General features: G+C 34.0%; 1 protein-coding gene across 14 annotated transcripts in view; it reads left to right on the top strand.

Moving 5' to 3' along the window:
- Nucleotides 1–25,256, top strand: part of LOC123680582 (cAMP-specific 3',5'-cyclic phosphodiesterase) — a 447,060-nt gene that overhangs the window by 247,662 nt on the left and 174,142 nt on the right. For 10 of the 14 annotated variants that reach the window (XM_045618553.1, XM_045618554.1, XM_045618559.1 and 7 more), the window contains 2 exons: nt 3,035–3,217; nt 11,621–11,653. In XM_045618553.1, coding sequence (XP_045474509.1) covers nt 3,035–3,217; nt 11,621–11,653 — 216 coding nt within the window. The remainder of the gene's footprint in view (nt 1–3,034; nt 3,218–11,620; nt 11,654–25,256) is intronic. The other 4 variants (XM_045618556.1, XM_045618546.1, XM_045618552.1 and 1 more) reach the window with 1 other exon arrangement.

Here is a 25,256-nt window from a genome sequence, read left to right as displayed (position 1 = left end):
TTGTGAAATCATTTTAAAAAACACTAGTCAATTTCGTGAAACTTTTGTAGAAAACATTTTTTTTTGTACTTCTTCTAGTAACAAAGTTAAAAGGGGGGTAAAATTATGTTGAAAAACCCAGTACATTGTACATTATAAACCATTCGAAACGAAAAAATGCGTCCCAGTTATAAAACATTGAAAACGTCTGTTTCAATTGATCTATTATGTAAGAAACTCGTTCATTCCACCTTTATAATTGATAAATGTAGGCTCTTAAATATTTGATGAAATTCCTCTCGCCTAATAACTCAACAATTACAATGACTTGTTGTCTCACAATGGAAAGAATTAGTAATTATGGCGCTGAAGTTGGGTTGACCGTTTTCAGTCAGAGAGGAAGCAATAAATTTTCTTTTTGTCTATCCAAGTTCAACTTCCTCTCTTTCAACCATACAGGGTGTTCTATTTCAAACTGAACAAGCATATATAATCGTGTAGATAACATAATCATTTTTGCCATAAGCGAGATACAGGATGTGCAACGTCATTCCTGAGCAATATTCTATTGAGTCTTTTTAGTTTTGTGTACCTAACATTTGAAGTAACGATTTTCAGTCATATCAGAGTATTTTTTAGTTCTCAATTCAGAATAGATGAAGAATTCTGAAAAAAAAAATCAGAAATGGCTGAAATTGTGCAGCGTTCGAGATTTTTTTTCTCGGTTGCCAAATAGAATTTCATTTCCCGAATAAACTCAATTGTGATTACCTCCACGACTTCTTGCAAAATTGCGATTGTTTCGTTGCTTGTGTAGCACCTAGCGCCTTCTTGTTGAAAATAAACGTCGTCCACATCAATATATTACAATTTCGCCAATACGAAATCATCAATCATAACTCGGAAGCGCAATCCATTCACAGTAACAGAACACTTGCACCAGTCTCACATGGGTTTTCGTCATACTACGGACTACAGCACCAATATTCTCAGTTGTTCTTGAGCGACGCAAATGGTCTTGATTCTCCCCATCACTTCCTTGTCTCAACAGCTCAAAATTTTCCACCAGTTCCAATATTGCAGCCAAAGAACTGCATCACCCAAAAGTGATTTAGTTTTTCGATCTATGAAGTTCATTGCGTTTTTGAAGCGTGTATCATTCGAGTTTTGCTAATGGCCATTTAAAATGAAACCTTTTATAGGAAAATCTTTTAGACAAATAGTTAAACCGACTACAACTTCATTTGTAATTAGCATGAAGTAGGATGTTAATTTGGGGAAATAGTAATTATACAAACAGAATGACCGTTCTTGAAAAATGGCTTACTTTCGAAGAACGGTATTTTGGGAACCAATTGTAGTAGAGAACTTTTTCTTGTCCCAAATTCAGTTTTCTTTGATAGTGTTTGCAGTGACCATACCCGTCAGACTCTTCTCTCACTAGGATATCGAACAAAAACTAAAAAAACATGGGTTATAGATAAAATCTTGTCTTATACTAAGTTTTTCAATCATCATGCCTCTCAAATAGGATTTTGTTATTCCGGATGAAAAGAACATATTCTTGAATGTAGAGTGCATATAGTTAAAATCCCAAATTTCTTCATAATACCTCTGCACGAGTCATCATATATCATATTATTGAGTATTCTTATTCCTTTTTTCTGTGGAATAAAAAGTTGTTTTATATTCCCTGATCCATAAAATATGATGACGTAGTAAAATATTCGTGTGATATGTCGTTCTTAGATTAATATCTCTGAAAAATTACAGAAAGTATCTTTTCTTTCACTTTTCTACACATTTTGTTTTTGAAGTGAATCAATTTATGAGATGGAGGAATCTAGTTACAACCACTTCTGAAAAAAATTTCTAATGTTAGGCATAAATTTTCATGTGATATGTTGTTGCTCGATACAAATCTCTCAATAATTACAAAAGTGACTTTCATTAACAAATATTTGTCTTCACAAACTAATATATTTCATTCCTGACGATATACTATTTTTCTAAATAAATACTGAAATGACATGACCTAAATATAAAGTTGCATCAAAATAGTAAAATAGAATGCAAAAGCTTCAGTTAATGGCTATAAACCAAATTATCGCCATAAACGAATGAGTTATACAGAAACAAAAGAAAATCATCATTTTCAATTTTTTCGAGATATCTCGGGGACCAATGAAGATATTTCTAATCTGTTCACACCAACACACTCATCTCTAAATAACGCAATTTTTTGTAATTTATGCCACCCTGCCTTTCTAACGATTTTCGATAACCCTGTAGTGGCCCTCTAAATAGATTTAACTCTGTATTATTCCTTCAATATCAATAAAAAAAAGAATATCAACATTATGAGAATGTTATGCCATCTGATATATCTTTTCGACATATAATTTCTGTCCAGAAATACAATTCCGACGTACAAACTATTAAAACTAACCAAAAGAAATATAAATCATTTAAAACTGTACTGTAGGACACCATAAGCTTAGGCTGACCAAAAAGGACGCTACCTTAGCAATTTCTACAGACAAAGCTATCTTAACAAGTAAAGTCGTAGATCTTCTTTCTTACTCTTCTGTGAAATGTATAGACAAATCATCAAATCGCAATCAAAATAAAAGTTTTCGAGAATTCAATTTTATCTTCGGGTTGACGGCAACTAGGATAATTCAAATCAAGTCAAATCAAATTTATTTTGATGCCAACTACATGGTGCCTAAATAATAAATAAATGATAACTTCAAAGTATAATCGTTTTACCTTTATAATCGTTAAGAGTTCTTATAAATCTATGTGATATTATTATATGGGTTTGGCAAAAATAATTGTTTTATGTTTGTATTTTTTTTTAAATTACATTTGGACCTACCACAAAAGAATTATCTGCAATTTAAATAAAACTTTCTGGAAAGTAGATACCACTGAAGCTCAACCTGAACCAACTCCACTGGCTTTTGAACATATTTACCTAATTATCTTTTAATGATTAATAGTAGTCCACGTTCCATTGAACAAGATATTCAATAATAATTTTCCCTTTCAGTTTTGACGTCGAAAATGGAGCCAGCCCAGGCCGCTCACCTCTGGACGGGGTGGCCTCCCCCTCGGCCGGCCTCATTCTGCAGAATCTTCCGCAACGCAGGGAAAGCTTCCTCTACCGATCGGACAGTGACTTCGAGATGTCTCCAAAGTCCATGTCCAGGAACTCGTCCATAGCTAGCGAAAGGTAGGTTATGCCAAGGTTTGATGAAATCTTTTTGGATCAATTCATAACGAACGAAAACTTTATAGTTCGGGAGCCAGTTGCAAATTTGGTTGATTATTTCCTCTCGAGAGATATTTGGTGAGATGCATCAGATGATAGTAATAAAAAGCCTCGTGAACGTCAGTTCGACTCGGCTGGGGGGGAGAGCGGCGGCAGACCCCCAAACACGAAGAAGAAAAAAATTAATTCAGTCATTTCCTCCCAACTGAAAATTTGTCAAATTGTAGCTAACCCAATATCTAGACGAAAAAATACAATCAGCTGGCTATGGCATAGTGTATTATCCGTCAGCTGGTACCTCAAACATAAAAAAAAATATTTTCAATGACAGCTCTGACATCGACTCTGATACTGAATCAGACAGTGGAAGTAACTAAATATTAACATGCAACATGCAACATGTGGAGAAAGTCCTTTTCTCGCGAGGGTGGCACTCTCTGATTCATTATCAGAGTCGCTGTCAGAGCTGTCATTGAAATAGTATATTGTGCAAAAAGTGGGGAAAGTCCAACTTTTCTCGCGAGTGTGGAAGTTTGTGGCAAGAGCCTGAAAGGCGAGTGCCGCAAACACACGAGCGAGAAAAGGACTTTCTCCACATGTTGCACACTATACTTTTCCTACAACTGAACAAATTTCAATAATTCAAGTAATGGATTTGATTCAAATCAAAATGACCTTCGTTGACAGTATGTGCTAATTTATTGCGTTTCCATAGAAACGACTCAAAAACCCAATTTCATTGGTCTACCAAGGAAGGTGTGGGCAAAGTGCCGTGGGGAATAATATTTCTCTAATTCTGTGGTTATTCCGTTCATTCTTCCACATCTTGTAGAACAAAATCGTGCGAGAATATATCAGAAACGCACAGTTTTCATGGTTATATTTTATTATTCTATGTTGGTACTCCGAACTTTCCGCCATGGCTTTATCTGTCAATTCATCAATTTGCCTTAAAGAAATCAGTTCTGCCAACCAATATTTTTCAATGCAAAAATCACTAAAATATATTTATGGAAATATTTCATTAATTTCAATGAAAATGCAATGAATTAGAGAAAATAATGTATAATACTTGTACAGAAGGCTCATTCTACCACTCGTTCATTCCAAAACTCGCCACTTCGTGGCTCGTTTTTGAATTTTGAACTCGTGGAAGAATATCAATGCCTTCTGCACTTGTATTATAAATAACTATTCTCTAATTCTGTGGTTATTCCGTTCATTCTTCCACATCTTGTAGAACAAAATCGTGCGAGAATATATCAGAAACGCACAGTTTTCATGGTTATATTTTATTATTCTATGTTGGTTCTCTGGACTTTCCGCCACGGCTTTATCTGTCAATTCATCAATTTGCCTTAAAGAAATCAGTTCTGCCAACCAACATTTTTCAATGCAAAAATCACTAAATGATATTTATGGAAATATTTCATTAATTTCAATGAAAATGCAATGAATTAGAGAAAATAATGTATAATACTCGTACAGAAGGCTCATTCTACCACTCGTTCATTCCAAAACTCGCCACTTCGTGGCTCGTTTTTGAATTTTGAACTCGTGGAAGAATATCAATGCCTTCTGCACTTGTATTATAAATAACTATTCCCACAGTATGCGCAATACATAGTTTTGTAATTGAGTAAACTATGCAGAATACGCTACTTTTCATAGCAGTTGTAGGAAAATATATATATTTTTTTCATGTTTGAGGCACCAGCTGACGTATAATACACTATGCTATAGCCAGCTGATTGTATTTTTTCGTCTAGATATTGGGTTAGCTACAATTTGACAAATTTTCAGTTGGGAGGAAATGACTGAATGTATTTTTTTTTTTCGTGTTTGGGGGGCTGCCGCCGCTCTTCCCCCCAGCAGAGTTGTAGCTGACGTTCACGAGGCTTTTTATTACTATTACCTGATGCATTCTACTAATTACCGTTGGAGAGGAACTTGGTCATGTATATCTGTTACTGGCTCCCGGACTATTACGAGTCTTTCATCATCGCGTACTTCGATGCAATACAAACAAATCGCTATAGTGATTTTTCCGACTCTCAATCGATATCTTAATTGAGAATTTGTCATATTCATTGAGAACTCTTAGAGGTGTCAACGTAATATATCAATAGATCTACGCAAGACCGTACCCAGAAAAAAATTCGAAGCAGTGAGGTATGTATGGAATACTATCCTAGAGAGCAGGGGACCCAAAAAATGTTCAATTCAAGTGTCAAATGACGAATCTTAACTAATAAGTGTTTAGGAGCCAAAGATCAATTATACAGGGTGTCCCGGGAAGAATGCGACAAACGAATACCATGCATTAAAGTTATCATGGAGGACCCGTATCAAGAGGTTTCAATCGCCTGAGTGCCTTCGATTGGGATATACAGGGTGATGTTCATCTTATTAGTGAAAATTCCTTCAATATTTCTGAATTCGAGTAAATCAGTGCTGGACTAGGAAAATTTCAGACTTTTCCTATTTTCGTGAATATTGGATCACCCTGTACGTGAACATTATGATTTTTTTCCGTTTTTGGAACCACAAAGAATCAATTCATTATAAAAATTCTAAATCACTGCTTGGCACGGTCATACAGGGTGATCAATAAACATTTCCTTATGAGTGAAATATTTTCAGTTCAATAACTCTTCAAAAAATCCACCGAATAATTTCAATTTTTGAAGTTTTGTCGCCCTTTACTATCCTTTTTTCAATATTTCTGAAATCGAATAATCCGATCCGGACTAGGAAAATTTAAGACCTTTTTTATTTTCTTGAATATTGAATCACCCTGTATGTTGATATTATGATTTTTTTTCGTTTTCTTAACCACAATGAATTAATTCGTAATAAAAATTTCAAATCTCTGCTTGGCGCCATCATTCAGGGTGATCAATAAACATTTCTTCATGAAAGAAATTTCATAGTTCAAGATATCTTGAATTTATCGGTAGAATTATTTCGAAAATTGAAGTTTTTTTACCCTTCACGAATGTCTCTCCTCAATTTTCCTCAAATTATTTAAGAAAACTTTTAATCAACAAACTGGATAAAGAATAGAACAAAAAGAGAAAATAAATTGGAAATATTTGATCTTGAAAACAATGAATCGAAAAAAAAATATTTTCAGTTCAGCAGATATTGTTCAAAATGATATTCCTCCATTTTAATACATTTTTGACCACGTTGATATGATATAGTTGTTTCACAGATTTCGCTATCTTATTCGGTTGAATCGGTTGTACTCATTTCATGAGGGAATGTTTATTGGTCACCCTGTATGACGGTGGCAAGCTGAGTTTCAGAATGTTGATTATGAATTAATTCGTGGTGGTTACGAAAACGGAAAAAAATATGATATTAACGTACAGAGTGATCAAATATAAAAAGTCTAAAATTTTGTTAGTCCGGATCTGATTTATTCGATTTCAGAAATATTGAAGGAAGGCGATGGTAAAGGGCGACAAAATTTGAAAAATTGAAATTATTCAGTGGATTTATTGAAGAGTTTTTGAACTAAAAATATTTCACTCATGAGGGAATGTTCAGAAATATTGAAGGAAGGCGATAGGAAAGGGTGATAAAACTTAAAAAATTTGAAATTATTCGGTCAATTAGTTGAAGAGTTATCGAACTGTAAAATTTCACTCATAAGATGAACATCACCCTGTATATCCCAATCGAAGGCACTCAGGCGATTGAAACCTCTTGATACGGGTCCTCCATGGTGACCTTAATTTATGGTATTCGTTTGTCGCATTCTTCCCGGGACACCCTGTATAACTCTGGAATTTTCTCTTAATAATAAGATGATATTAGACATCATAACTATAGTTTGACTCCGGAATGTTCGCTGAATAATAAGACGAGTTTAAAGACATCAGGATGTTTTTGTATTAACATTTTACCATTTCTCGATTTTTATTCAAAAAATCTTATCACCTTTTATTTTCAAGCACGGAAATAATTCATCTTGTGAATTGGTTCATTGTGAAAGGAGGAAATAAACACATACCCAGTCAATACAAATCGAGATACAAATTGTAGACTCGAATAGTTCAATCCAACATCAATTTGTACCCTCAGAAAACAGTATCTACAATAAAATCACAAAATCTAAACTGTAAAATCCGTTCTTCAATTTATTTTCTACCAAATTCATTGATCACTTCGTTTGCTTAGATTGTATGGTATCTGTGAACGGACATGAGAACCGATCCACTTGGTCTGTGTTGTCCATACGTGATTCTCAGGCATGTCCTTTCAGCAGTTTCAGTGGCCACTGGCAAAAAAAAAATAATTTCAATGGTGTGAATATGTTAGGAAAATGTTCTCTATTACATTCGCTTGAAACACAAGAAGGTATATCCTGTTCCTTTTTCCTTTCCCGAAATATTTTTTTTAGTTTAGTTTTAAAGATTCAACATGTATTGTCTCAATTGTTCATAAATTCAAAAAGAACACCAATTCCTACCTTCTTTCCCTTGGTTCTCACGATGTTCTCTGAACATTACAGGATATCCCCTTTCATGGGAACCAGAACATAAAAAAAAAAGTTGGTATAAAATATTTAAGTAATCCCAGAATAAGTTTGAAGTAGTAATTTCAATGATGTTGGCGAGGAACGAGTTTTGGTAAATACATTTCTTCACAACATCACTCACTGAAGTTTCTGCTGTTTTGAAACAACAAGGTGGATCATTCTTCGAATATTTTTGAAGAGCACAACAATATTTTCAACTGCAGACTTTAGGTCATGAAAGGGAGACTGAAGCAGTTTGTAGACGGAAATTATAGCTGAGAATATTTTAGCCATTAAACGAAGGCACACTACAAATTCACTCGCCAGCATAGACAAGAATGACGATTCTATAGAAGATGTCCGGATTTTCTTGAGTTCCAACTATAGACTTAAAGATCTCTTCGAACCTGAACAAACTGTTGTGAGGAGAAAACTATCACTATGCTTGCTGTTTTCAAAGATGTTTCTCGTGATGCATCTTCACGGCCAGATTAACACCATAAATTTAATTATTACTAATAGCGGAATATTAAGTAAATTTTGATCAATTGAACTCAGAAGAATATGTTCTTTTAAATACTTCTTTCCAGGAAATTTCTGATCCGCCCTCCTGGGTACGGCCTTGTGTCTATTAAAACAATTAAAATTTCATGACATGCCTCTTTTCTTCTTTTAGAACCTATATATGAGATAATAAATAAATAAATAAATAAATAATCTTGAAATATCGTGTTGTGTATGATGACAAGATATTGAAACTACCATTATAACCATTCAAATAGATAATTGAATGACATGGTTATTTATTGATTCTGCCAACTTGACATCAAATGTTCTCTTTTTCTAGTCCAATCGTACCTTCAAAGAATAAACAGTTACTGAACAACAATATCCAATTTTACACTAGAGCGATGAAACATAGAAAAAAATGTTTTTACCCTATACTACTCTACATATCTTTTTCGAAGCAATATAAAAATTAGTTATTACCAGATGCAATATAGAAAATTTTCATTGTTATATCAAATCTTTATTTATTAATGTTTTTGATATTGTAACGGTTTACCTTGAAAGATACACTATGTGCATGACTTTTCGATCATCAACATCAACACATCCATTTTGGTTGATTCCTGACTATAATATCAGCTATAATATTGTCTATAAAATATCTGGGTTCTGGAGTGAAATATGACTGAAAGCTTTGCCTGATTTCTTAGAGACAAAATCAGAAAAGGAAAAGACAGCAAACATAAGGAGCCTTTCATATACACTAAAACGATAATATGAAGAAAAACAAGATACATTTTAATTGATAAGACTATTGGACACAAAATTGGGTACATAAAAGTGAAGCATAATTTAAATAGTGTAAAGCAATCAAACACCCATCTTTCATTGTAAATGAGTTAAAAGAATGCTTTTACTTCTTCTCTACTCTTTATACTAGTATTTTTCAAATTCCTGTGAGCAAGATATCAAATAGAATCTTTGGCGTTTTGAATTTCAACTAAACCTGATGTTCTTTTAATCTCCATCTTCATGGTTCCATCATCTTAATTTATTCTTTCAATATGAGCATTTGAGTATTATTTTGTTGCGAATCCATCATTCAGCATATCCTCATTTCTCAAATGTTCTTTTGTTGTAGAAATGTGCCTGAGAAATTATTTCTGCGAGGGATGCCTTTCTTATCTTTTGCATTTCATAGATCTTATAAGTTTTGAACTTTTTTTTACCCAAGTGTCCAACCAACAAGAACTATTCAATATTCTAACTTGAATTCGGATTTAAAGGATCCTTGAAAACATTGAGAGTCTTCATTAGAAGAAAAATTTGATGTGGAAGGTTCTACGTAAGACTAAGAATATATTGGGTCAATGAAATGTGAAACGTTTTCAAGGCGGGTTGTTCAACAGCATCAGATAATTACGGACTTTCTAGCTGAGGTCTAAAGTCTATTCAAATACAAGACGTAGCAATATAAACAGAGTAAATCGCATGTTTCTGGTATAGGGCAAATGTTATTGGTCGAACGGTCTTATTAAACCCTATCCCTCCTTTATTTCTAATAGACTGCCAGGATCGTATTCACAACACATGTAGATATCAACTGTAAATTGATGCTTTGTATACCCATTTCACAGAAGAGTAAGAAAGAAATATTTGGCTTTACCTATTGAGATGTTTTGTATATTCTAATTGATATGAAGTACAAACTGTTCGACTATTAGCTAAGATTGAACTAAGGAACACCACATCCAACAGACAGTACATCTGGTTGTTTTATCATTTTTTGCGAGGCTTAAGGCTAAAGTATGCTTTCTCGACAAAGATAGGTCAAAAAGCATTCTGGAGAAAATATTCCTTATTCAATATGGAATATCAAAATTGTTAAAAACACTCATATACCTTAACACATTCCTAACAAGAGTTGTCTACAGCCCCTTAATCATATATCTTTCATATAAGTCGCTGTCAAATTGATATTTGTAAGTAGGTATTATATAGAAATTTAGTGGTTGTGAATAAAAGAAATTGTGAATATAAACTTGAGACTCTTATGTATAGTTGGACTTAAAGAATTAAATAATGTAAAAATTAAGTTATGAGTCGACCTGTTTCACACATGTCGAAAATTTGCGATAAATACATGAAGCGAAATGAAAATCAATGATCAAACTGAATACTGTTCAATTCAAATAAACTGTGAAAATTAGCACAAGGTCATTCCGAAGAAATCAAAACAAATGCTAAAAGAATTTTTTTAATATTTATCTCGATAGAATATCCATTCTTCTAGTGTAAATAATATGATTACATTCTATTCCTGGATTCATTCATCTTTTGAAGATGGATGAGAATCAATAATAAAATTTTCTAGGGTATTGTTAGATGGCGCTGACAGAAAGAAACCTACCTCTTAAAGCGGATACGATGAAAACTGTATATTCTATTTCAGCGCCATCTGCAACCCATTGGGAGGTTACTGTGTACTGAATGTAGATGGCGCAAGATGTAAAAACTGAATAATGATTACATTGAACTTTTTGGTGAGAGAAAATGTTGTTAATGCTTTTTTCCTAATGAAAAATTTGAAACCATGAAGTTTTAAATTTTTCATTAGGAAAAAAGCATACAAACATACGTATGGACGTATGTTGTATCGTTATTATTTAATTATTATATTCATTGAACTGAATACTGGGGTAACATTGAGATTAAAACTTTAATTTATTATTAAAAATTTGTGTTGTTCAAATTCTGCGGAAATCTTTTGAATTGAAATAAAAATAGTAAGGTATAATTTTCTCTGTATTATCAGTCCACTGCACCATCATCCAAACTCTTTCACATATTCCTAAGCATAACAACCATTTAGTCAGTTGCCTTTGAACACAAACAATGGAATTTGATGTAAAGATTCAATGTTGAATCGTCCAAAAATGAAGGAGCAGTAGCTTCTTTTATGTAGGAGAAATCATGTCCCAAATAAATTTCGACAATTGGGATATTTTTACATCGACGTATGTTGCGATTAAAAAGATTGTCTCAATTTTTTATGACTACACAAAATTAAAAAAACTATGCAAACTACCGGAAAGTTATACATTTCAACGGTGAACAATTCCTAGAAAATACCCTAGAACCTAAAAACTAAAGAATGTATGAACCAAATTAGAATATTCCCGTTATTTTTGTTCAACCTTTCTGCTTTCATTGTAAAATATCATCATAAAAATACACAAATGCTGAACACTATTGTTACAACCAGTTTTTTTGAGTGCAACATTTCATTGATCTTCCTTCTTTGAAATTTCTCCTGTATTTTACAGATTCAAGGAGACTGAAAACATATTGGATAAATCGTATGTACTTTTGCATTTGTGAAAGACCAAATTTTTCTTTATATTTAATTTTGTTTGAGCTTCATCGTTTTATTAGTTTTTGCTCATACTAGTGCCCGTTTGATTGTCATCGAATTCATCTGATCATCCATTTCTTATTGAAAAAAAGAATTTTTCATTGATGTGTCATCATTCCTTGCATGCTGACTTTTGTCGTTCATATTTCGAAGTTTGCGAAGGAATTTTTGAGATTGAAAAATTTATGAAAAACGGTAGGGGCATGTTTTTAACAACATTGAAATCATTTTGATGTATAATAGAACAAATTTCAGTCTGTTTAGACTTCTACTAGGAATAGTAAAAAAAAAACTAAAACGAACATTATCTTCAGATAAATGTAAATTATTTTGAATACTTTGCTTTTGCTTCCAAATGTATTGATATTCTTATATTAATGTTTATTTTGGGAATTTTGTTTGAAGTGAAACAGGCTAGAAATTTGCGCTATATTTTTAAATATGTATATTAAATTTAGGCATTGGAATATAGGTTCTATAAGTGTTAATAGTTAAATATCTGAAGAATGCTTTTAGTATACCAAAATTGGAATGTAGCAATTTTTCCTAAATGTTCAAGTGTTTTTACTAGCGAATTTTGAAAATATTCTACGTAAAAACTACTCTAGGCGACCCTAAATATCACTAATGATGCAGAGTAATACATATTTTCCTAGTGAAAATGATCGTACAGACGAACAGAAATATCGAATCGAAAATCGAATTAGATAGCATTCTTATTTTCCGACTTTGAAGAAGCTCTTGCTTCGCTGAATATAAGTTTTATCATGTTTTAAGTAATACAAGGTGTAGTACCAACTTCTCCTATTTTGGTCGGCCTCGCGAGTGACGTTATGTTTGTGTTAAAACAACGCAGTGCTATCTGACATTGTCATTGGCCAATCGCACAGAATACAGGGTGGTCCAGATTTTGGTTCATTAATTTTGGCGTCGGATAGAACAACTCATGAAAAAAATTCATATAAATATATATCCTAAAAAGCTGGGTGTTGAAGTTTGAAAAATATAAGTTTTTTACTTATTATTCTAGTATTATTATATTAATTTTTTGTATAATTTTTAGGTATATTCAAGTCTAGATAATGTAACATTTTCAATTAGGTGAGTGTCTCCTGCCAAAATTATCCAGTGGCATAGATAAAGGGGCGCGACGATCTTTTCCTATCAGAACTCTACACCACTGTCTTTTTTTCGAGTAAAATATTTCATTTCTTAAATCAACAGAGTTTCACTGAAAAATGACTCTTGAATGTTTTTCATAGAATGTACCATTTTCGAGATAATCGAGTACAAAGCGAATACTATCCACGATAATCTACAAAGATTTATTTTTAACATTTTCCCATTAGTGAGAAATAAGGTTACAAAAATTGACGTAGTATATTATTACGCTTCCATATGGCATTTAAAAGAATATTTTATGAGGAACATTCGTCAGACATTCAAACAATAAAAACTTTTTTTTCAAACTTTATCACTCTGTAACTCGAAAATGAAGCCTGTTGGGACATGTTTATATGAAGAGAGTTGTTCTATTCGACGCCAAAGTTATTGAACTAAAATCTAGACCACCTTGTGAACGGGTTGATCCATTTCAAAGGATATACTGAAATAACTTCTTGGGCAGAGCCTGGATCAAAAAATTTTTAAATTGAAAATTTTTATGTTTTCAGGAAGACATTGATTGCATACATTTGATTTGACCTTGTAGTTTGATTTCAAGGTCAAGTAGACTTTTTTGAATGGGAAATATACATTTTTCTTCGCAGAATGTCATTCTTCGTGAAAAATCATTTCGTCTTTGTCGTTTTTGCCATAAAATAAAACGCTATGGAGATACGTGTATGTATTTTGCTCAGAATGGTAATGATGCAAATCTTGTACACAAAACCTGCTGAGCATATTTGAAGAGGTGACGAATAATAAATCAAAAATTAATGTTCTATCGAAAGAATCAAACAAAAATTATATGTCGCTTCTCTTCGATAATGGAAATAATTTATTTTTAAAGATGGTACTGAACATATTTGTTCAGCCAAAAACGTTGAGCCAAAAACGTTTAGCCAAAAAATTAAATACTTCAAATAAAAACCGATTATCATCATTATTATTATCAAATACTCAAATGAACCACCGAATTAACGTTTAAAAATGTATACATTATTAGCAATGAACAGTTCTATTCTCTGTCCAACGCATCTGACGGTTGATAAAAGCATCAATTAACGAGAAAAAATAATGAGGAGAAATAAATGAGAAAAAAAATGATGTTACAGAAAATTGTCTAAAATTAAGCACAATCTAAAATGCAACAGTAACAATTTGAAATAGTATAAGATTTTATCATCGCGGTGTCAACTCATGTGTAAGTACGGTTTGGAAAAATGATAAAACAAATTAGCTACTATTTTTGAAACTATTCCTACGAAATACAAAAACAAATGGTTCTATGAGATATAACTTTAAAGTGACCATCTTAACCATGTTACACTCCATATCTCCAGAGAACTTCATTTCATGCAAAAAACGAAAAAAAAAACAAAATTTTTAGTTTTTCGAGAAGGTTAATAGTCCGCAAAGAATATTCCTATTCAAGAAATCCACTTAATTCCAATATTGGATTTATTCGGTCTTCACTTGATGGAAATTCATTTCAATAGAAATTAAATAACAGTTATTCTATTTCCACTCTTAATCAGTAAATAAAAATTGTATCGCTACACAGTAGCTTCTCCAGATATTTTACATTTTTGAACTAGTATTTCGAAAATATAAAATATCTGTAGAAGCTACTGTGTTGCGAAACAATTGTTATATTGAATAATTGAAAGTGGAAATAGAACTGTCATTTAATTTTTATTAAAATATACTTGACCTTGAAATGACCTTGAGATTAAATTTCCAAGGTCACATTGAATTCTCGAAGACGTAAGAAATTTTTGAAAAATTTTTCGATGCAAGCTCTTCCCAAGGCGTTATTTCAGTGGATCTTTTAAAATGGATCACTGGATAACTATAGTTATGTGAAACACCAATGTAGGTGGTACATTTCATGGTGAGAATCACGATGTGAATTTGAATCACGATTCACTGGCGAGTGTAGAGCCGGAATATTCATCAACTTTCAAATGGGTGACGACATTCGAATTATTTGCGAATGAGAAATGTCCTCCCTTCTTTAAAATCCGCAATATCATGCACTTCATACCAAAACAGCAATTTTTTAAATCAACATGTTTTCATGACTAAAAGGTTGCCCAATCAAATAATGAATGTTTTAAGTGTGGATAAGTAAAATTATCTGAAATGATTTTAAACGCAAAATTTTTTCCGAAAACAATTTCTTCTTTCTCCTAAATGAAAGCCTCCTTCATACTATTTCATATTCGTTTATCTTTGGCCTGAATCAGCCAGTTTGTACCTGCTATCTCTTGGATATCGTCCACCCAATTTTTGTGGTCTGCCTCTACTTCTCTTGGTTTCACGAGGTCCTCATTGTAATGTTCTTAATGTCCATCTGCTGCTGCCCCGTCTGGCTATGTGACTAGCCCATCTCCACTTTTTGACAGCTATTTCTTCCATGACATCCCTGATTTTGATTCTCTCTCTGATTTCCTCTTTTTGATTTTGTCTCTTACCGATATATTCAGTATGGCAAGAGGTAAGAAACAGGCGTTAAAAACTTAACGTTTGAGATTTATTGGGATATCCGTATTTCTAAGAATATGTGCAAGTTTTTCAAAAGTTGACTTGATGACTTTTGCTGTTTGATATTTTTTCCTAAGGTGATATTGAACCATAAATACACTGCTCAACAATTGATAGGGATCACTTACTTGTTCTAAATTTATTTCTGAAATATTCGCTCCAAGATTATAAATTTAGTCAGATATCAGAGTATTTTCAGTTGATAATATGGTTCACTTGAGAAAAGAATGAAAAAATAGAAAGTTGGAGAGAAAAAAAGACTTTTTTAGGAACACTCAAAATTCTGTGTTTGAATAACATAAAAATTTTATGATGAAACCACAAGAAGGCTGAAGTTTCGGTTAAGCTAGTACGTAGTTGGTCCCCCACGAGCTCGTCTCAAGCATTCTACCCTACGAGGCATACTTTCGATCAAACGATTTATAAAATTTTGGGGCAAATTCGTCCAAATATCCCGTAAAGCGTTAGAAAGGTCCTCCAGGTTATTGATCGGTTGTTCTAAGGTTGACAATTGTCTAGACATCTCAGACCAGACATGTTCGATGCAATTCATGTCTGGAGAGCGAGCTGGCCAGTCCATCCTATCAATATCATGAGTTTCTAGCGCTTCATTAACCAGACGACTACGGTGTGGACGGGCATTATCGTCAATTAAAATGAAATTCTCGCCCACGGCAGCCGCAAACGGAACAATTATGGGTTCAATAATCATATCGTGATATCTCTGGCTGGTCATGGTGGTGTTCTGCAGAACAACCAACTCTGTGCGTTGGTTCAAACAAATGCCTCCCCATACACATATAGAACCTCCGCCAAAAGCTGTTGTGGGTACCATAAACTGTTCTGCATACCTTCGAACCTCTTTCCCTCCAAGCAAGAATACGTCCATCGGAGTTGACCAAACGAAATCTAGACTCATCCGTAAATAAACATCGGGCCAATCTTCAAGTGTCCAATTGCGGTGCTCCTCAGCCCATTGCCGTCGATGAACCCGGTGTTCCCTATTCAAACGGGGATGTTGTACCCGTACGTGCTCTCAAACCACGAACATGTAGTCGTCGTCTTACAGTCTGGTTCGAAATTAGAACTCCTGTTGCAACTCTCAGTGATCTATTGAGCCGCGACGCCGGGTAAGTGGGATTTCTCCTAGCATTGAGGATCAAAAGACGATCTTGGGCAGCTGTTGTACTGCGCTGCCGACCTCCCCCATGAACATAAGCTACTGAGTCGTTTTGGATGAACCTATTCCAAGCCCGACTCACGACACTTTGCGAAACATTCAACCGCCGGGACACTTCTCGCTGGGACAAACCTTCCTGTATCCACCGTATGATTTGGTCCAGTTGCACAGGAGCCAAACGTCTTCTCCGATAACATGACTGATAAGCTGATATTGTTCTCATTTTTTCGATTATTGTCACTTTATGTGTTTGAACGAGAGAAAAAAACAGATTTAATAACAAATATCACATTACTTTTCACTTCACCTGTAACAGCCTATAGATAATAATCGATTTTGTGAACAAGAGCCGATGAAGTGAAGAAGACTTTGATATAATCAACTCAAAACATCTTACTTTTTCCTTAGAGAACATATAATGTACAGATATTCACGAGATAACTTGAAAAAAATACAAATGAAGAGAAGTTCATAAGTGATCCCTAGCAATTTTTGATCAGTGTATATATATTGAGAGACATCTTATAAGAAAAACAAACTGATCGTTGTGGTAATGTTTTCCCCACCCATGATTTTGGTATTCTGTATGTGCATATTCAGACCAAGTTATTTTAATGCATGATTCAATTTCCGCCAATTCATGAATATGTAGTTGTATATAGACTCACACACAATAAAAATTATGGAATATCTTATGGTCCTTCGAAACACAAAACCCAGTAGCTTACAGTCCAATTTATGTATGGATGTTCTACATCTAATAGTTACTAGAAATGAGCTGTCAACTTTGATGCCTCTAGTTTGCCAATTTAATTTTTTGATACATCTTCAAGTAGGAATGGCAGATGGTTACGCTCTGACTCGCTCCTGTTTTTATATTTATGCTGTTGGTTTCAGATTTTCGTTGAATTTAATCAGCATTTTCACTTATGTGCTTGAAAATTTGTGTGTATCTGCATTCTGCTATCAATTCTGGCTTTATTCGTTGAGCCTTGGATGTAATAACGCGTTTCTGTGTAATCGAGAGCTTCGTGGAAGTCTTTGCTTTGTGGTCATCATGCTGTCTCTAAACTTTGAACTAGAATATCTATATTCTAGGCCAAATTTGAATATCTTGTGGGGGGGAGGTGCTATGAGAAAAAAACACCCTGCACCCCTAATTCAAAGTTTTTGCTTCTCCGTGTTTATAGGACTAAACACTGTTTATAGGATGAACACTGACTGAGAATAGAACTGGAAATTTCAACAACTGAAATTATTTCAAAATCTTCAAGGATTTATTGAATAAGGAGAGGAAGCCATTTTGCCTAAAAATCATCTTATTAATTTTCACGCCGAACGAAGAAAACTAGTGCCCAAAAATGGGAAAATCCATAAATATGAGGATTAAATACTGCTCTCATTTGCGAGTTCTGCACATTGCATCGAAAATCAATGAGTTCGATATGTGCCACTGAGAATCTATACATCAAGTTGAACAGGTTGGAACTTGAAGGTTTCGGAAACTTATACCTTTCAAACCTGACCGGAGAGGTCCTTAGATTGCAGAAGTGTTGCAAAATTGAAATAGCGAATTGGGAAAATTATTGATGTACGAGTATATGGATTCTGAAAAAAAACATACCGGCAAAATAAGAATAAAATATACCTAGTCTAGCCATAAGTTCTGATACAAGTAAAAGTGTGCATAACTCATCGAATATTTATTTTACGAAAAATCTACAGGAACCATTGAAAAGAGCACAAAATTCTACTCCAGATTACGTCAAAATTATTCAAAATGTCCCCCCCTTGCCCGCACACACTTCCGTAACCGCTCCGGCCACTCATCGATAGCAGCACGCACCCTTTCCATTGGGAAATTGGCTACAGCTCGCCGAATGCTGAACTTCAGAGCCTCCAAATTGGTGTGAGGCTTGCTACAGGCATCCTCTTCAAGGTCCGTCCACAGTCGATAGTCGAGCGGATTAAGGTCGGGACTACCAGAGGGCCAATCGGTATGTTCAATGAACTCTGGCAAATTTTCTCTCAACCAATTTTGCGCTAAGCGCGACTTGTGGGCTGGCGCCGAATCTTGTTGAAAGATCCAATGTTCTCCGTGGAATAGGGTATCTTTGAGAGGTTCGACCACATTTTCCAACATCTCAACATAAACTTTTCCGTTGGTTTTGACCCCTTGTTCGCAAAAATGCGGCTCGGTAACGCCCTCATACGATGCACCCCACCATACCATCACACTGGTTGGATGATGGCCTCGTGAGATGCGTGGGACCTTATCCTTGGCTTCGTGAGATGATGTAGCATACACGCGGTCATTTTGGCGATTAAATTTCTGTTCGATGGTAAATATTTTCTCGTCCGTGAACAAGATTTTTTTGTACCAATTTCCGTCGTGCCGAGCTAAGAGCGCTTTCGCTCTTTCGCGTCTGATTTTCTTTAATTTCGGTGTGAGGAGATGGCCGGTGAACCGCTTATAAGCTCTCATCGACTCCACTGAATAACCTCACAGTGTTACCAAAGTCGCGCACCTAAAACTCCCCTCTCTACGTTGACCGTAACTTGTGTATCAGAACTTATGGCTAGACTAGGTACATACTGACAAAATCTCAACGAAGTTTGTAGTTCATTTTCTTTTGAACTCTTCGGCCGATTTTTGCAATTATTTTTTTGCATTGTAATTTGATTATTCTTCAGATGTTCAGATGCCGTTCTCGGTTTTCATTATATTCAGGGGTGAACAAAAAGGATGAAAAGTAAGCTTTCATTCAGAAGAATGAAATGAATCTTTTACAGAAAAGAATATTTGCAGACACTCAGATGTCGACTCATCTTTTCTCATGGGCGCCCGCAGAAATTTTTCTCAGGGGGGGCAAAATGAATATTATTGAGAAACGATAAGGCGTCCATGATTGTCATTGAAAACCGAAAAATTTTTGAGAATCCATTACTTTATTTTTTTTCCATGCCCTTTGGATTGAGAAAGTAATATTGAGCGTGTTGTGCTGAAAAATGAGGCAATCAAAATCTCAGGGGGGGCCATGGCCCCCCCTGGCCTCCCCCTGCGGGCGCCCATGTCTTTTCTGTACATTTTCTCTTTTTATTAATTGCAATATCTCAATTTACAAAGAAATTACAGCAGCTTATATGGTACCGCAATTGAAAAAGAAATGATGTTTTGAATAGTAAAGCTCTTAAAGTTAATGTCAATTGATACACTGAAACAAAAGTGTCCATAAATTCCCTAAAAAAGTTGATTATTTTAATGATTTCATTTTCTACCGAGGAATGGTCTACTGAAACCATTTAAAGAGCTGTAATTTCTTTCAAAATTAAAATATGTTCAGAGAAGATGAAGCTACATCTGGGTGTTCGTGAACATTCTCGTACATCACGATTTACACACATAAAATATGCTGATAAAAGTTTACTCTTCATTCTTTTTGTTCTCTCCTGTATACAACAAAAAAACAAGACTGCATCTGAACAGTCATGTTCCGGAGGAATCAAGATACAATTCGTTGAGATTCTGTCTGTTGCCCTAATTTTGCCAGTGTGCATTTTAAATTACGAAGGTCGATTGATGTGGAAACTTCAAATTTGCTCGTACTATTTTATTAACAACTACGATATGAATACTGCGATGTTTTATATTTTGGTATCTTACAATCTCAAATTCTATCTAGGTCAATTCTTATAAGGGTTATTACGTAAGGAAAAAGGAAAGAGAAGAATATGGAATATTCCATCTCTCCATCACTGTTATATATGATCGTTGCGTCCTTTCATTATTTTTTAAGTGTGCTCCTGAAGTGAGCGCTATCTTCAGGAATATTGTACGAAAGTAGAAACAATCGAGCTGTACTTCAGTTGAGAAATGAGTTTCTTGTTCATTATTCGGTCTGAAGGATGGATGATGAATTGGCTTTGAGTCTTTCCACTAGACTAGCATAAAAAATTATTGTATGAGAAGCAACTCTTTTCTATTTCAGGGAACTCCTTTGTCTCGAATTCTTCCGGGTCAAGAATCAGCTTGCACAAAATGTGAATATAACATTTCCTAATCATTATTTTCCAGATTTTTTATAATACTTTGTTCATTGATCAACGATTTCTTTCTGGTGGATTTTCTAGTTCATAATATTACCTACCGATTAGAATAGGTTGAGGTCTTTTAGAATGGATAATAAGATGCTCACAATGAAGGGGCAGCAGACTTGAATCCATCAGTTATGAGAGTTTCTCCGACTGAATGCCTCAATTACGTTGTGGATTTTTTATTTCGCTTTTTATTGGATTCACTTCTATTAGTTAATTTTCATTTGAAATAGTTCAAGAAATAATTTTCCTGGATCCTGGAATTTCCCCAATTCACAATTTCACAATTTGGCAAAGACACTTTTCTTGCGATTGTGTGGCACGTAGCGTCTTCTTATTGGAAATAAACGTCGTTGATATCAATATCTTCCAATTCCAGGCATAAAAAATCATTGATTATAGCTCAGTAGCGCAATCTATTCACCATTACAGTTTTTAAAGCCTCATTTGAGAACAAAATGATTTTTCGATGAAAATCTAAATCATTTTGAAGCATTTCAAGGACCCAATGCGCAAAGAAACGATGTTGCTAGTGATCGACCTGCTTAAGTATCTGTATTAACTGAAGTTTAAAAGCGTCAAGATCTTACTCAGAATAAGGTGTAATTGTGTTTGTTATTCCTAAGATCGAATAAAAATCGACAAACCAGAGCTTTTGTCAATTATAAAGGTTACAGTAGCCATATTCTGAATTGTTCTTGAGCGACGCACACGGTTTTTCCTCCACATCACTAACTTGTCCCACCAGTTCAAATTTTTCCACTATTTTCACTATTGCCGGCCAAATAGGTGTTCCATGCTGACGACTCAAAAGTGCTTTTCGCGAACTGTGATTTTCACCATCTTAGCAGTGAATTTTACTTTTCATACAGTGTATTTTGAGACCTCCGATTTGATTTTCCGACCCCAGCTATACTCACAAGACATTTATTCAGATCTGGAACAGGTCGCTTGACTTCTTTTATTATGTATTATTTATCCTCTTAGGAATTATTCGAAAAATGTTGCCGATTCATTAAAAAAATTACAAAATCACAAGTACTTCGAAAATTTTCATTTACCTTGGGAATTTGAGAGGATTCACTCGGTCCTGCTAAAACTATTTCGCCTTCTGGAAGTAATTGAATCGATTAACAAAATGAAAAATCTTATCGAAAAAAGTTCACACTAACACGATGATAAACTTACACTAGACAGTAGAGACACAGCAAATCACAACAAAGCGAAAACTAACCCAATTTCCCACTCCCCGAATATACAGAAAAATTTGAGTTCGCCCTGCAGCATCGGCATGCCTCAAATCTATTTTCAGAAACCGCCTGCAAAGGCGTAGGAATATTCGCGATTACTCACCGCGCCGATGTAGATAAAGCGCTAGACAAGGAAGCGCGTTAGGCATGCCGCAGACCTTCACTTCTTGAAGATACATATAGTTACCCCCCAAGATTTTCAAAATATGAAATTTTAGAAAACTCGCAAAGACGAAGAAAAAAATTTCTCCATAAAATGAACAACTAATAATCATTTTACTTTTCTTTTGAAATCGACACGTCAGTAAAAAATCGGACCCTTTTACGGTTTATGAGTTTATTATCCCCTTCAAGATGAGTGCTTTTATTGCACTACAAGCTCGTTTTTGTCCGGGGTTTATTATTTTTCTTTATCTTTTTGCTTTCTCGGCATAGTCCCTTATTTGCCATCTATTATTTTTGCATTCGTCATCGGTATACACTTACCCGTTGTTTTCGGTTTTTTTTGTATCATTCTTGTCACAGAATTTCAATATGTAGTTATTTAAGAACTGAATTCGCATCGAAAAATTGTCTGTGCTGTGTTGTACAATTCATTGTTATTCATTCAAATTGAAATTTATTTGTGAAGATATTAGTTTTGAATAAAATCTTCACTCTAAATTTGAGGTACAAATGAAAATGACAGATTTCTCAGATCATTTAGAAAGAAAAAAAATTCCTATTACATGAGTCCGCAAACGCTTTGTTTTTGAGATACAGATGTTCAAGTGTTTCTCTCATAGCACCTTTCCTTCCCAAGATATTTAACTTGAATTCGTATATAGATATTCAAATTTAAAGTTTTCATCATGTGAATTTTTTCTGGATGGGTGCCCGCTTCTTTCCTTCAGAATTATTTTTTTGTGTACCACTGGTAGTTAAGAAAAATTTGAAAAGAAACTCTGGTTCAATACTACACTTTTCGGTTTGTTGTAGTTTTGTCGTATCTGCAATCGATTTCAAGAACAAAATACGAAGAGATTTCTATAGTAATTTTCAGGAAAATCCAAACTATTATAAAGATCCAGTGATAAATGAATTAATTATAAGTTTTGGTACTTATTCACCAACTCTGTAGCGAAGATTAATAAAGAGTCGATAAACTGGTTAAGCATCACAAAAAAGTAGGACTACAAGAAACACCTTGTATCTCGAAAACAAAGCGTTTGCGGGCTCATGTTTATGGGCCCTTTAATTTTTAAAATTATCCAAGGAATCTCCCATTTTCCTCCGTTACTTCGATTCAGAACACCCAGTATAAGATCAGAACAATCTTATTGGTAATAAAAGAATTATTTCGAGTAATTTGTTTCAAACCTCGTTATCAAACCTCTTTTTCTCGCAATATAGATATGAGTTAACAATGTCGTCAAAATTTTTTTTCGATTATCCCCCAAGAAAAAAAAGATCTACGCCCTTGTGTAGTTAATACAAGAATCGTGAAATTGAGCATGGATATAATGGAACGGAGACCCAGTAGTCCAGGAGGAATCGGCGCATGAGTACCGAAAACTATTCCACCTCAATTTTTTTATGTGATCCTCTTCAAATTGTCCTACTGATAATATAAATGCATGTTGCCATGGGGCAACCCCGGGCCATATTGTTTAAACCGAAATTGTTTAAACAATTGCAAGGAATTGTTATTTTTCAACCGGAAAATTTTTTTTATATTCTGTATTGAAATACAAATAAAAAAGGCTTTTTGACTTTTTACGATAAAATTAATATTTTTAAAGATATGAATTTTTAAATGTTCGAAAAATCTCAAATTTGGGTACTTTCGACCCATGAAAAATATATTAAAAAAAAAAATAAATATTAATAATATTTTTTTCTTAATTCTTCATACAATAGTTAATGATATTGTAAATAGAGATCTCAAAAAATTTCATTGTTTATACCTGTTTTTTAATTTTTAATTTCGCGCACTCACAAGTATGCGTCGCTTACCTTTAGGTATCGCCGTCCTCTCTCTGACTCTGAATAATAACATTGCTCTCTTTAAAAATCTTGATAAAGTTGATAGTTTTTAAGATAGATGATAAATAATGATTCAAGACACAGAAAGGCCGATGCTGCCCATGAGTCAGAGAGAGACGGCGATACCTAAAGGTAAGCGACGCATACTTGTGAGTGCGCGAAATTAAAAATTAAAAAACAGGTATAAACAATGAAATTTTTTAAGATCTCTATTTACAATATTATTAACTATTGTATGAAGAATTAAGAAAAAAATATTATTAAAATTTATTTTTTTTTTATATATTTTTCATGGGTCGAAAGTACACAAATTTGAGATTTTTCGAACCTTTCAAAATTCATATCCTTAAAAATATTAACTTTATCGTAAAAAGTCAAGGGGCCTTTTTTATTTGTATTTCAATACAGAATATAAAAAAAATTTGTCCGGTTGAAAAATAACAATTTCTTGTAATTGTTTAAACAATTTCGGTTTAAACAATATGGCTCGGGGTTTCCCCATGGCAACATGCATTTATATTATCAGTAGGACAATTTGAAGAGAATCACATAAAAAAATTGAGGTGGAATAGTTTTCGGTACTCATGCGCCGATTCCTCCTGGACTACAGTGCCGTACCGAATTATGTAAAATTGAGCTTGAAATCGATCAATGAAAAATTCGATTAATTCGATTGAAAACGTGTAATTACTAGAATTTATTCGGTAATTCATATGGTGGGTCACTGCCTCACCTGCCTCATTGCCTCATGGAATAAGCCGCCACTGATTTTTGTAAGTAATTTTGATTATAAACACAAATTTGAATATAAAAATTAGGGAAACGTGAAAGAAAATGCCTGTCATGTAAGTGACCCGCAATAACCCCATTTCGGAATTAATTATAATAATTAGAAAAATTGGTTGATGTCTGAATTAATTATAATAGCATAGTATTTTCACATAATTTTCCAATTTTCTCTTATAGCTTGAAAAGAGTTGATTATATGAGGTTGCGGTTTTCACCAAATTAATTCAGATCGAACCGAATTAAATCGAGCCCGAAAATATGCCATTCATTTTTCTAGTTCAAAAGGATTCTGAGATCCCCTCACTAGATAACAAATTTGGGACACCCGATACATACATTACCGATATGACAGAACGCTGAAACGGCTTCCACGGAAAGTTAAGATTATAAAAATTCTACATTCCAAAAAATTAATATCACGGAAGAATATTCATAAATTGAAAATATTGACATTCGAGTGATTTCGCTGATATTATAAAGTTCAATCCCAAGCGAACTCC

This window comes from Harmonia axyridis, chromosome 5 (genome assembly GCF_914767665.1).
Source record: "Harmonia axyridis chromosome 5, icHarAxyr1.1, whole genome shotgun sequence".
Lineage (NCBI taxonomy): Eukaryota > Metazoa > Arthropoda > Insecta > Coleoptera > Coccinellidae > Harmonia > Harmonia axyridis.
Note: the sequence above shows the minus strand (reverse complement) of the source record. Positions and strands in the feature narration are given on the sequence as shown.